Below are 12,241 nucleotides of genomic sequence, written 5' to 3' on the forward strand. Positions count from 1 at the left end.
GCCGCGGCGCGGCTGTCTTCCAGTGCACCACTTCAACAGTTTTCTGAGGAGTCCTTTAGTGGGGCATAATATCTTAGGTGCTGAAATTTTTTCACTAGGTTACATTTTTTACTACTCTCTGGTGTTTCAGCGGTGTTTCTGGTTTTCTTTCCCCAACACAGGCGAAGAGAAAGACGAAGACGCGCGCTAGATCACTGCGTCCTCTATGCTTGACAGCACTCGCGACAACGCTCTCAGAACGGCACACGTGTTGAGGTTCTGAGGCACGTACGCACCAGACGTTCGTATTCTGAGCTCGTATGGAGGAACCCCTTTCAACTACCTCGCTGGATAGACTGGAGGTGATCAATGCATGCCTATTTTATCGCAATTGCCGTTGAAACTAAAGCATAATGTATGTGGCCTCTACCACATCGGGCGGCCCTGGAAGACTTCGGTACTTTCTGTAATTGGCTAGGCTTAGCCGCGTAGCTCTGATCCTAAAAAAACTTTCTTCCTTAATCTAGCCTCATCCCGCAGAAGCTACCCAATGAGCGTCATATGATACACAGCGTACGTCTAACGGTAGTGCATTGTGTGTAGTGATTGTATTTAATTACGGCGCGCCAGTAATTCATTCATATTGAGCATTCTGTGATCGGGGGCTGCTTTGCAACAATGGCTAGGATTTCGATTGAGGTCATTAACAGCGAATGTTTCTGCATTGCTTTTCGATCAAAATGTTGCCGCCGTGTCAGACACTGAACCTACAACTCCGCTCGCGGTATCTAAATGCCGTAGACACTTAGCCGCCGTGGCACACCTTAATAGCTTTCCTGTACAGTGTGCCTCAAACTTCACCTGAATAAATACCTCCGAGGTAAATTCCTTCTGGGTAAAGGACTTTATGAAAGGCCTTGTAGTGAAGGCCTTCATGGCATATGCCTTCCTAGTAAAGACCACAGGTAGAAATGCTTTATGTTGAAGGCCTTTATGTTAAAGGCACATGAGGACCATAAGTGCCCATCATAACTGGTGTTATTGAAACATTTTTAGGGCGTGAACCTTTCTTGCCTCATAAGTGGCGTGGACGGAAGCTGTCCGCACGTGTCCACACAGACTGTCAATCATTACTTCCATGATCACTAAAATAAAATGCAAAATGCGATCTGCAGCATGTAATGATTTTAGGGATGGTAAGTAGATAATAAAAAATAGTGACAATGACAATGGTAGGTACTGATAGAAGGGCCATTTTTTTTATCTACACTAGCTACACTACTGTAGACAGTGTATTAGAATTTTATGATTCACTTGCTACACCGGTGTAGCCAGTGTAGGTAAAAATAATGGCCCTAGTGACAGTTCGTGCTAGAGATAGTGATGGTAGTGAAAGTTATTTAGCAATTGATATAGTGCTAGAGATAGTGAAGACAACATCGATGATAATGATAGCTAGGTGATAGTTGGTGATAGCAATGATGATGATAGCATTAGTGATAGTCTGTGATGTTAGCAGTGAAGGTGATTGAGATAGAAAAACAAAAGGTGAAAAGGGGAATGAGTTGACGTTGAAAAATAAAATAAACAATGAAAAAAGAGTGGACAAAAATAAATATAGTGAAATTAAAATGAAGAAAACCAAAAATAAGAATAAACGGAAAACAAAATGAAAAGGGGAGGGAGAAATAGCGGAAAGGGGAAGGCCTTTCCGTTTCCGCTTGCAAGCAGACTTAAGTGCAATCCTGTAATTTTTTTTTACAACAGCACTGCGTGCTACTACACAATTGCTAGTGGGTGATGCATGACGCTATGGATGCAGAACACATGGCCCCTACTTCTAGAAACCTGATTCACTATGTAACATTTTCCTATGGTATGCCTGAATGCAGCTCTGCAAGATGGCTACCTTGAAGCGGCATAATGGATGCCTACACGAAGGTATCTTGATGCCGCAGCTTGGCTTAGCCTCGACGCCGGCGCTCCTGTTCTTCCTCAGCGGCAAGAAGCCGTGGCTTCAGCAAGCCATCACACTGGTGGGCCGAGTGGACATGCTGGTCGTGGTGCCCAAGTACCGGCTCAACCTATCCGGCTTCTTCACGGCAAACACGAATGATACTCCAGGTGATTGTCGACAAACGAGAGCTGGTTGGATTAAACTTGGGAGCAGTAAATATGTACAATAAATTTAAAGTCATATCTTCAATTTATTTTATTATTTTTCTTTTACTGTGGCCAAAGGAGCATTTTTCACCATTTCGAAGTAATATGCCAAAGCTATTCAGTTGCCAAATAGTGTTCCAGGCCTTGAACGTACATGCAAAGGTGTAATTTGATTCAATACCTGGAGTGCGCAAATATTCACTTATTCCAACAGTGCACTCTTTCCACAGTTCTAAAGCAACATTACAAAGAATAATAATTCAATAAATATTTTAGAGCAAGCTTAGTAAACTCTTTAGCTTACTAATATGAACATCCATAGTTTCTCTCTCACATTGAAAAGCTGACAAAGTCATCGAAGGGTCACGTGATAAGAGTAAGGTGACAACAATGACTTGGAAAATAAGTTGCTGACATTCAAATGCTTATTTCTGCAATACAGCAGACTGCAGTCCTCCAATTATTTTTTTAATTTCTCCTCATCCCTGTTCTGCTCAGTAGTAGAGATTATAAATGCTCGCATACGAAAGAAGATCTTATGGTAAAAAACAAATGTTAATGTTCAGCGTCATCTGCCAGCATTTCTCATCATGAGAAAGTGTCACTAATATGTTCTTCAAAAACCAAATGGCGAAACATGCCCGAAGGGCGAAGGTTGCTGAAAGGGGAAAAAAGCATACTGATTAGCATGGTATGAACAGCACTTGCAGTTTTCGCGAACAAAAGACTGCGACGACTTGTATTCCAAGAGGGGGGGGGCCTTGGATTAGAAGTCGTCGTAGTCTTGTTCGTGAATGCTGCAAGTGCTGTTCATACCATGCTAATAAGTATGCTTTTTCCCCCTTTCAGCATCCTTTGCCTTTCGGGCATGTTTCACCATTTGGTTTTTGAAGAACATATTAGTGACACTTTCTGATAATGGAGACGCTTTCTGATGATGGAAGAGGGAGACCACCCCTCTGAATTTTTTCTTTTCCTTTTTTTTCCAGTGTGCTTTTGAACTTTCACAAGCAAAACAACGCAAAGCTAGCATGTTATGGTAAGCAATGCAGAAAGTGACCAAGAGGTGGAAGGGAAAAAAAGAATCAGAGCAATGAGCTTTATTGAAATTTCCTTAAGCCTCATGTTTCTTATGTATAGACTATATTAGAAAAAGATGTGAGTAGTGTATAGTTATTGTGAATTTTGTTCTGATACTCCCACTGTTTTTTTGCTCTCGTTTCACTTTCAGTTTGTTTCATAGCGGGTCATGAGGAAACACAAGATGCAGTCTAACGCAAGTGAATTTAATTTCTCGCAGGAGGAAAAGAATGGCCTGCAAACGTTGTCTGTGGGCGCCCTCTTGGAACTCAAAACGCGCATCCACAGTGCGTTGGAGCTGCGCTTCCAGATGTTGTGCCGGCCGTGGGAGAAGATCTGCGACTTCTCACTGCCCCCAGCTGGCTGCGAGAAGAAGCTGGTAATGCCTAAGTCATCGACAGCTCCCTCTGGGTCGCCAGACAGAATGTGCTTTTGCACACTAATTCTCAATGCCAGTATCGCAGTGGCATTAGAGAAAAAATTCAAAATGGCCGTGCTCAAAACTAGGAAGGCATCCGTTTTAGGCACATTAAGAAAGCTCGACAACAAGACGGTCTGGAATATTGCTCGGAATCTTGAAACAAAATGCATGAATTTATGTCCCCTAGCATGTCCCAGGAAATACATTAAGCTTGACTCAGTAAACAAAAAAAAAAACAGTGACACAGGAACCTGTCCCAAAATTGTAAAAGAAAAGGCGCCAAAAAACCACACACACACACAAGACCAGAGAACGGGACAGAGCGCCAATCACAACTAGTTTATTTTTCACACCGCAGATACATATATACACAACGCCAGCGCCTGCGCAAAGAACAAAATTACGCATCAATGCGACAATGACTGCTCAAAAAACTTTCTTTAAAAAAACTTACAAAAAACAGTTTTTTGAACAGTCATTATCGCATTGATGCGTCATTTTGTTCTTTGCGCAGGCGCTGGCGTTGTGTATATATGTATCTGTGGTGTGAAAAATAAACTAGTTGAGTGGCGCTCTGTCCCGTTCTCTTCTCTTGTGTGTGTGTGTGGTTTTTTGGCGCCTCTACTTTTACAGTGAATTACCAACTAGCCCAGCAAGAAGTTCTCTTAATCTGTCCCAAAATGTTTAAAAATATTCTAAGTGAACAAACGAAAATGGAGCACTTGGTGGCGGTATATTCGTGCCACTTTTAGAAGTGTTTTTGTTTTTCTGTGTTTTTTCTGACCTTCTATTCCAATTGCTCTTTTTTGAATGGAAGAGGTCTCCTGTTGTTCTATTAGGTGCACTTTGGGTGCGCAGTCTTCTTGTTGGGTCTGGTGACAAGTTTTCTGTTCTGTGCGGTTGGCTCACAGTTTTAAAAGGAAAAAAAAACAAAAATTACGGGACAATCAGACAAATGATGTGACAATTCTGCGAGAGCAGTTAGATTCATCCTTAGTTATTAGTTTCATGTTTTCACATTAATGAACACTTTTGCTCTATGCCGAGGCTTCATACATGTGATAAGAGGTTCTCTGGAGGGTGAATAGGGGCGGATATGAGTGGGTAGTGGTGGGTGGATTTGTGGAATAGGTGCAGGTGGGGTGAAGGTTGGCGGTGGGTGGGGGGCAGTCCCCTAGATACAGGGAGGAGCCTGGTGCTTCTGGAGGGCAGCAGGTTTACTCGCTGCTTCCTTAACTTCGATTTTACAGTGACATTTTGGTTCAGCTGTTGCAGGGGTTTCTAGTAGATGGAGGCCTTGTGGATGGAGCGGTATCAGGGCTGGTGGTGCGTGGTGCATCTGGAAAGTAGAATTCAGTGGTGAATGGCACCTCTGGTGGGTGGCAGTGGGCACAGATGAGGGGGTTGACCGAGGGTGGCGGTGCGTAGATGGGAGCTCCCTAGCTTGGGGAGTGAGGTCTGGAAGGTGGCCGGTGGGAGGTGTTGTCTCCGCAAACGCTTCTGCCACCCAGATTAGAGTTTTGCCGATGGACAGTAGCTGCTTCTGGTGAAGCAAGGTTCATAACATCTGCGCGCATTCGGTTTGTTGTATTATGTAATCTTATAACGGCTGTATCACGCATGTCTCATTTGGTCTTTGGCAACAAATTGAAATCGGTTTATAAGATTTAACATCCCAAAGCGACTCAGGCTATCAGGGACGCTGTAGTGAGGAGCTCCAGAAATTATAACCACATAGAGTTGAAGAATCCCAGGTGGTCAAAATTTCTGTAGCTCTAGTTTTTCTATGGCGTCGTTCATAGCACGAGTCGCTTTGGGGCATTAAACCATAAAAACATATTAGCATTTGTTTCGAAGTTTATTCCGATGCTGTTTCCTAATAGTCAGTATGCATATGTATGTATACGCAGCATGACTGTAAGGACAGGGCACAAACAACTTGGACGCTGACACCACTGCACTTGTGTCCGCATTTAGTTGGTGTCGAGTCTCAGCATTTACACTGAACTCATAGATATGTACAATCATTATCGAAAAAAACCTGGCGGGGACACTTATGCTCTATTTTAGCATTCATTGTGATAAGTGCGGTATCGTTAACAGGTATAAAGTCTGATAGCTTTAATTGGTCATTGCCCTTATATGTCGAATTTGGTCATCTTCGACTTCATGCTCATAGATCTCTGGGAGCCCTCATACCACCCCTAGCAAAGTGGTGCAGCAGTTAAGCTGTGCACCTGTGCCTGGTGATGGGAGGTGCTGCCATCAGTGGGGTTTGAAACCCATGTTGCTCTTCCCAAGCAATCTCTTCTAACCAATTATTAACTGATCTGCCACCTGCCCCAGTGGTCAGTTTGCTCTTAATCCGGTGGGCAGGTTGTGGTGACGCCACTAGGTCACTTGAGCTAGGTAGTTCATATAGGCTCATTCTCCGAGGATTTCTCACTTACTGCACTGCCGCCATCGCCGGATTTTCTGCAGAATGGAAGCCTTAACGTTATCGCTTTAACAGACTGCTGAAATGGTCTCCTTTCCAGCCATGTAGTGTGGCTCTTGTTAACCTTTTGAAGATATATGCTCAGGACTGCTTAGGCCAAGTCCTGCAGCCCCCCTCGAAAGATTCAGAACGCCCAAGAGGCAAAACAAGCCTGAGGCCACGGCTAGAAACACACCAGGTGGTCTATATATTTTTGACAATTTCTGTAGCAACTACCTCAGCCTCAACCTCAGTTACGGTTCTCATATAGTCTGTATTCAAGTGTCAGCGGGAGGTGGGGAGGTCTTGTGAGGCTTGGGGTGTCAGGAGGTTGGGCAATGGAAGGTTGTACCCCAACTGATATGCATTTCACACCGTGGTCCACGACACAATCCTACCCCACCCCCTCAGCCTCACCCTCCCCCAAGTTCAGGTAAGAGGAATGAAAGTCTTGCTGGCTGGCTTTCTATTCAACGGATTCTTTAGCTGAAGTTAGCAGAGCTGAGCTCATCATCGTGTGTTTCCTGTGGGAGAGACATCACGAAAGATTACAGATTGGGGATATTCCGGATCTGTAGCACATGCCTCAGTGATGCCCTTGTAGTATCTCCAGTAGTGCACAGAACCCAGCGATGTTACTGAGTAAGAGCTTGCACTGCCTATTCCCATATCGAATGCTTGTGTTAGATTCCAGATGTTCTGCTGGTGATTTGAGCTGCGTGCTGGTAAATGTGCAGAAGGGAAATGAGTGTTGCTTCGCACATTAACACTTGTTCCAAACCAAGTGTTCTGTGGAGACCGCATGACAAATTTTTTTATTTATTAATCTCATTAGTTTGTGAGTTTGGGTTGCAATGTGTTGGAACCTTGCCGTGCAGGGTCTTCACCACGTTGGACAATGGCTGTGGCGTGGCAGCCTTGCAGAGACCAAGGGAGAGCCGCCTTAGGTGGAAGTGTTTGAGACCGCAGCTGCTGGCCGAAGGCACTCGGCTACCACGTTGCGGTTTTCCGAGACTTAGGAGCCGAGTGACCGCATTTCGGCCTGGAATCGATTGATCACGATGGCGTATTTTTTTGCCATGCATAGTATTTTGACAAGTCGTGGTATATTTTGTATTCTTTTATAGTTTGTAAAATGCAACATATATTGCGGACCAAAAATTTGTGTTGTGCGTGTGATTATTAATTAGCCATGCCCAAAAGCTTGCAGTATGCAGTTTCAATGCAAAATATTTCTACGCAGTTAGCCAGAGCACGCCAATTAACAGCACTGAATCACGAGGCAACATGTCTGCTGCATCCACTGGAATAATACCAGTTGATATACTGGCGAGGCTGCACAGAATATTCTTTTTTTTCCCCAAAAATCCACATACCCCGAACTTTTGTCCATAACAGTACAATGTGAAATTAGACACCCTGAACCTTACATTCAGTTCCTTGCAGGTATTTCTAGTGCTTGATGCATTTGAATACATTAGCATTCATAGCACCACCATGAAAAAACATGTCCGTCGTCGTCCGGCAGGATACTGTTGTGTACACTTGACTGGTGGAGCAAGTCAGGTGGAGCCACGTGCCACTACTATCCACCCGCCATGGTTGTCACACAGTGGAAAGCTCAGGGAGACATTCCCCTCTCCACTTGTAGGGTAGAAGAGGTGAGGCCGAAAGAAGATTAGTACAGGAAGAACAAAAAGAAATGATTATACAATTGATAAGGACTACGAACGACTAGATATTCTCAGCAAAAGTAAAAATCACTAAGATTGACTGAGCAAAGAGCACAGCAAGGTTGCTCAGCAGTTTTCAATAACGATCAAAAGAACATGAGCAGTGTTCAAGAAGAGCAAATCAACAGCAAGAGAGCTGGCAAAAGAATGGGCAAAAGAACAGGCTAGTTTGATTCCTGGTGGCAGCAAACTGCAACCTAGAAGGTCCGAAACGGCAGGGTCTCATCGGAAGTGGCTCGCATGCTGCCCGCAGCGAAAATTGATCGCAAGATCCTCATCATTTCAGTCCAAGTACACACATTCATCCCCGGTAATGAGGCGGCCCACGCATTAGCCCGAGATCTCTACTTTCAGGTAACCGGCCAACAGACTACCAGGAGATGGACGAACACATGGAGGAAGGAAAACTTTTGCAAACATAAGCAGAAAGCGGTCGAGAACTATAGGTTAGAAAGACGTCTCGTGCCACCACTGAATTCAGGCTTAAACAATACAGAGGCCAAAAATGTTGCAAACTCCTTCTGGTTGTTTCATACTCAGGTAGACGATAGGAAACATGATAAATGTATAACCTCCGGAGCGAGCTCGAGCAGCCTCAATCATATAATTTTGGAATGCCCCGGACCCTGGGGAAAATATTGTAAGAAGCATGGGAGGCCCTGCTGCGGAGCAAGGTCCCCGCCGACCAGTAACGAGCTGTACACCTGATGGCTGAAGCAGCGAAGAACCAATGTATTTTCGCCAGTCTTTAGTTGCGGAAGTGCCGACCTCCGTCCCCTGGGCTTGTGTTCCGGGGGCGGGGCGTAGGGGGCCAGCTACATCGGTGAAAATAAAGTTTTAATCATCATCATCCTTGTTCCGAGTTCTAATCATGCATGTTCTGAGTTGTTTTTCAGAGCGCAGCTCTTTGGCGTGCGTTTCGCGGCGTCGCGGTTGTCCCTCGTAACCAGCTCCAGGACAACGTGCTGCTCTAGCCGCGCGCGCTCATGGCGCCATCTCCAGCACGCCCAAGCCGAAACGCATATAGCCGCCGCCGTTCGCCACTGCGTGCATCCCCCCCCCCCCCCCCCCCGCCCCGACCCGCCCTCTTCTTCCGTGGCGGAGACCGCACGATAGCGCGCTGTGTTCTCTGGTAGCCGAAGCGCCGGCCCGGCATCAGCGGATCACGGTGCGTGCATCCCGAGCCGAAACGCGGAGCCACGTTCATTTGACTCGCTAGCAGCCTCAGTGGCATCAGCCAGTCCCAACTATCTCTTCGCCCCCGCAATGCTCCTATGCGCCCACGCGCTGCCTCCGGCGATCTGCCGATAGCTTAATTGCTCTCTTTGCAACTCGTCCAGTCCCCCAGTGCGGCGGCAATCAGAGCGCCGGATCGGGGGCGGCGGATCTCGATATGTGCACCACCCGAGCCGAAACGCATAGCCGCCGCCATTCGCCACTGCTAACCGCCTGCTTATACAAATTTGTTTATTCTCTGCCAGTTATTTCTGAGCCATGAGCGAGGCAACCGATGTAAGTCCTTCGTGACAACCTCGCGAAATACTTGCATAGACCTCGTCTCTGAGAAACAGGCATTGGTGCAACAACTCGAGCATATATCCACCTATTTCCCTGGTCACAAAGCTCCCTGCATGAAAAACAAGAACTGTTAGTGGAGTCTTTCTTGAAGAAGGAATATGTGAGCAAAATAACACGTCTGCAATTGTAAAGCTGAAACAGCTGATGAGCTGCGCTCAAATTTCGCATTAGAAAGTAACGTAATCGTCGGCAACCTTTTTGTCTGAGTAACTGATTTAACGCCTATAGACCAGAATTTTGAGCTTCTCCCGGGCGCGGCCATTTTGCACCGACTGTCGCGCCGCGGTGCGGGCGTTTCTTTGGGGACTGCGGGGCTGCGGCAGTTCCGCGGCCGCGCCTGCATAAAGCCGCGCTTCGGGCGCTAAAAAAACATTGTCGAGCATACTTCCGCTGCGTGGTTGTCTTGCAGGAAGTATTTACGTTATCAGAGTGATAACATTGACACGTTTTAATGACATTTAGTTTGACATTCAGGCTAATAGTGCCGGCGCTTAGAACGCGCTCGTGCTTGTATCGAATTCCGTCTTCGTGCTCCACCGCAAAGAAACTATTCAATATCAAGCATTAGGTTTGCGGCTAGCATGCAGTTCCAATTCCCATGCACTCTTATTCCTTCCTGCCGGCCGGCCATAAAGCACCGCCCTTCCACAAACAGGGCTTTCTTGTCGCCGCGCCAGTTTATCAACAAATTACCGCTGTGAGCTCAACTGAGTCGCAGCGCAAACAGAAAACAAATCTTGTCATGGTTTATGCAACCTGGTGCATAAAAACGTACTTTCGCTTAATTTATCAAAAGCTTGAATAGATATGAGCAGCTAATCCAGCTTTCACTAATTTTGAGGTCCGAAGTCGCGTTATTTTATTCAGGAGCTCTCGCCGCGTGTGAGAGTGTGCGTAGCCGTTTGGCTAAGTGTGGAAAATGTAAGGAAATTGCGCGTATATTCCTATGAATAAGGTAGATACCGCACCGCTGCGGTGGCTCAGTGGTTACGGCTCTCGGCTCTGGCCCAAAAGACGCGGGTTCGATCCCAGCCGCAGCGGCCGAATTTCGATGGAGGCGAAATTCTAGAGGACCGTGTACTGTGCGATGTCGGTGCACGTTAAAAAACCCCAGGTGGTCGAAATTTCCGGAGCCCTTCACTACGGCGTCCTTCATAGCCTGAGTCGCTTTGGGACGTAAAACCTTAATAAACCAAACCAAACTAAGGTAGATGCCAACAGCAGAAAGATACTATAGATAAACCTTTACCCCCCAGAGACCTCTGACATACGTGCGGAAAAAGCAGCTGAAATCGGTAGCGGCCGTGATTACAATCCTGTGCATGAAATCTGTTTAATGGGAACAAGAGCAAGCTCAGCGCAAGGGTGCCGAACACGTACTGGTGATCGAAAACACGCGCTCCGGCGGGACAACCCTCAGCCTGCAGCTCGCTTATCCAGTTACTACTCCACTGAGTCAAATCAATAGATCGACATTCTGATGCCTAAAATTATCATAGATGATATCGCACGCAAACGGCGACAACAAACGACACGACAGCGCAGAAATCTGCTTAGAAATGCCGGTTTCCAGTCCGTACACTACCTGGTCGACCACCCTCGTATGTCAGGTTAACGAGTAACTGCGCGCAAGATAACCGCAGTACTGTCTGAAGAAGGAAAATGTGAGTAGTGACGCACAGCCCACGCCCTCATACTTAGCTGATGGAGCACAACAACGGCAGAAGCGAACACGTAAACATGCGTTCTACGCGCGGCGCCGGCGCGACCCGCAGTCCCTCGGGCCGCGCGCGCCGACAGATGGCGACTGGTGTCGAGAGTAGGAGCGCGCCTCGCACGCAGGCTGCGGGCGCGCTCCTACTCTCGACACCAGTCGCCATCTGTCGGCGCGCGCGGCCCGAGGGACTGCGGGTCGCGCCGGCGCCGCGCGTTAAACGCATGTTTACGTGCTCGCTTCTGCCGCTGTTGTGCTCCATCAGCTAACGTATGAGGATGTGTGCTGTGCGTCACTACTCACATTTTCCCTCTTCCAGACAGTACTGCGGTTATCTTGTGCGCAGTTACTCGTTAACGTGACCTACGAGGGTAGTCGACCAGGTAGTGTACGGACTGAAAACCGTCACTTCTAAGCAAATTTCTGCGCTGTCGTGTCGTTTGTTGTCGCCTTTTACGTTCGATATCATCTATGATAATTTTATGCATGAGAATGTAGATCTATTGATTTGACTCAGTGGAGTAGTAACTGGATAGGCGAGCTGCAGACTGAAGGTTGTCCCGACGGAGCGCGCGTTTTCGATCACAAGTACGTGTTCGGCATCCTTGCGCTGAGCTTGCTCTTGTTCTCATTAAACACATTTCATGCACAGGATTGTAAGCACGACCGCTACCTATTTCAGCTGCTTTTTCCGCACGCATGTCAGAGGGATCTGGGGGGTAAAAGTTTATCTATAGTATCTTTCTGCGGTTGGTATCTACACTAGTTTGGTTTGGTTTATTAAGGTTTTACGTCCCAAAGCGACTCAGGCTATGAGGGACGCCGTAGTGAAGGGCTCCGGAAATTTCGACCACCTGGGGTTCTTTAACGTGCACTGACATCGCACAGGCGCAGGCCATGTCAGTGCACGCATCGGATGGCACAGGACAGGGTTAATTGGAGAGACATGGGAGAGGCCTTTGCCCTGCAGTGGGCGTAGTCACGCTGATGATGATGGTGATGACATCGCACAGTACACGGGCCTCTAGAATTTCACCTCCATCGAAATTCGGCCGCCGCGGCCGGGATCGAACCCGCGTCTTTTGGGCCAGAGCCGA

At 47.0% G+C, this 12,241-nt stretch overlaps 1 protein-coding gene across 2 annotated transcripts; it reads left to right on the forward strand.

Moving 5' to 3' along the window:
• LOC149356140 (uncharacterized) lies at positions 1 to 8,079 on the forward strand. 2 transcript variants are annotated; one of them, XM_089577746.1, is made up of 5 exons: positions 1 to 341; positions 1,872 to 1,920; positions 1,979 to 2,103; positions 3,443 to 3,601; positions 6,998 to 8,079. In XM_089577746.1, the coding sequence occupies exons 1-5, from the start codon at positions 300 to 302 to the stop codon at positions 7,064 to 7,066; spliced, it is 444 nt and encodes a 147-aa protein (XP_089433872.1). In that variant the 5' UTR covers positions 1 to 299; the 3' UTR covers positions 7,067 to 8,079. The 2 variants fall into 2 exon arrangements, with proteins under 2 accessions (XP_089433872.1, XP_089433871.1); XM_089577745.1 differs by having other exon boundaries at positions 6 to 341; positions 1,872 to 2,103; positions 6,998 to 8,075.
• The last annotated feature ends 4,162 nt before the right edge of the window (positions 8,080 to 12,241 follow it).

This window comes from Amblyomma mixtum, chromosome 3, assembly GCF_055824585.1.
Source record: "Amblyomma mixtum isolate Tamu chromosome 3, ASM5582458v1, whole genome shotgun sequence".
NCBI classification, from domain to species: Eukaryota; Metazoa; Arthropoda; class Arachnida; order Ixodida; family Ixodidae; genus Amblyomma; species Amblyomma mixtum.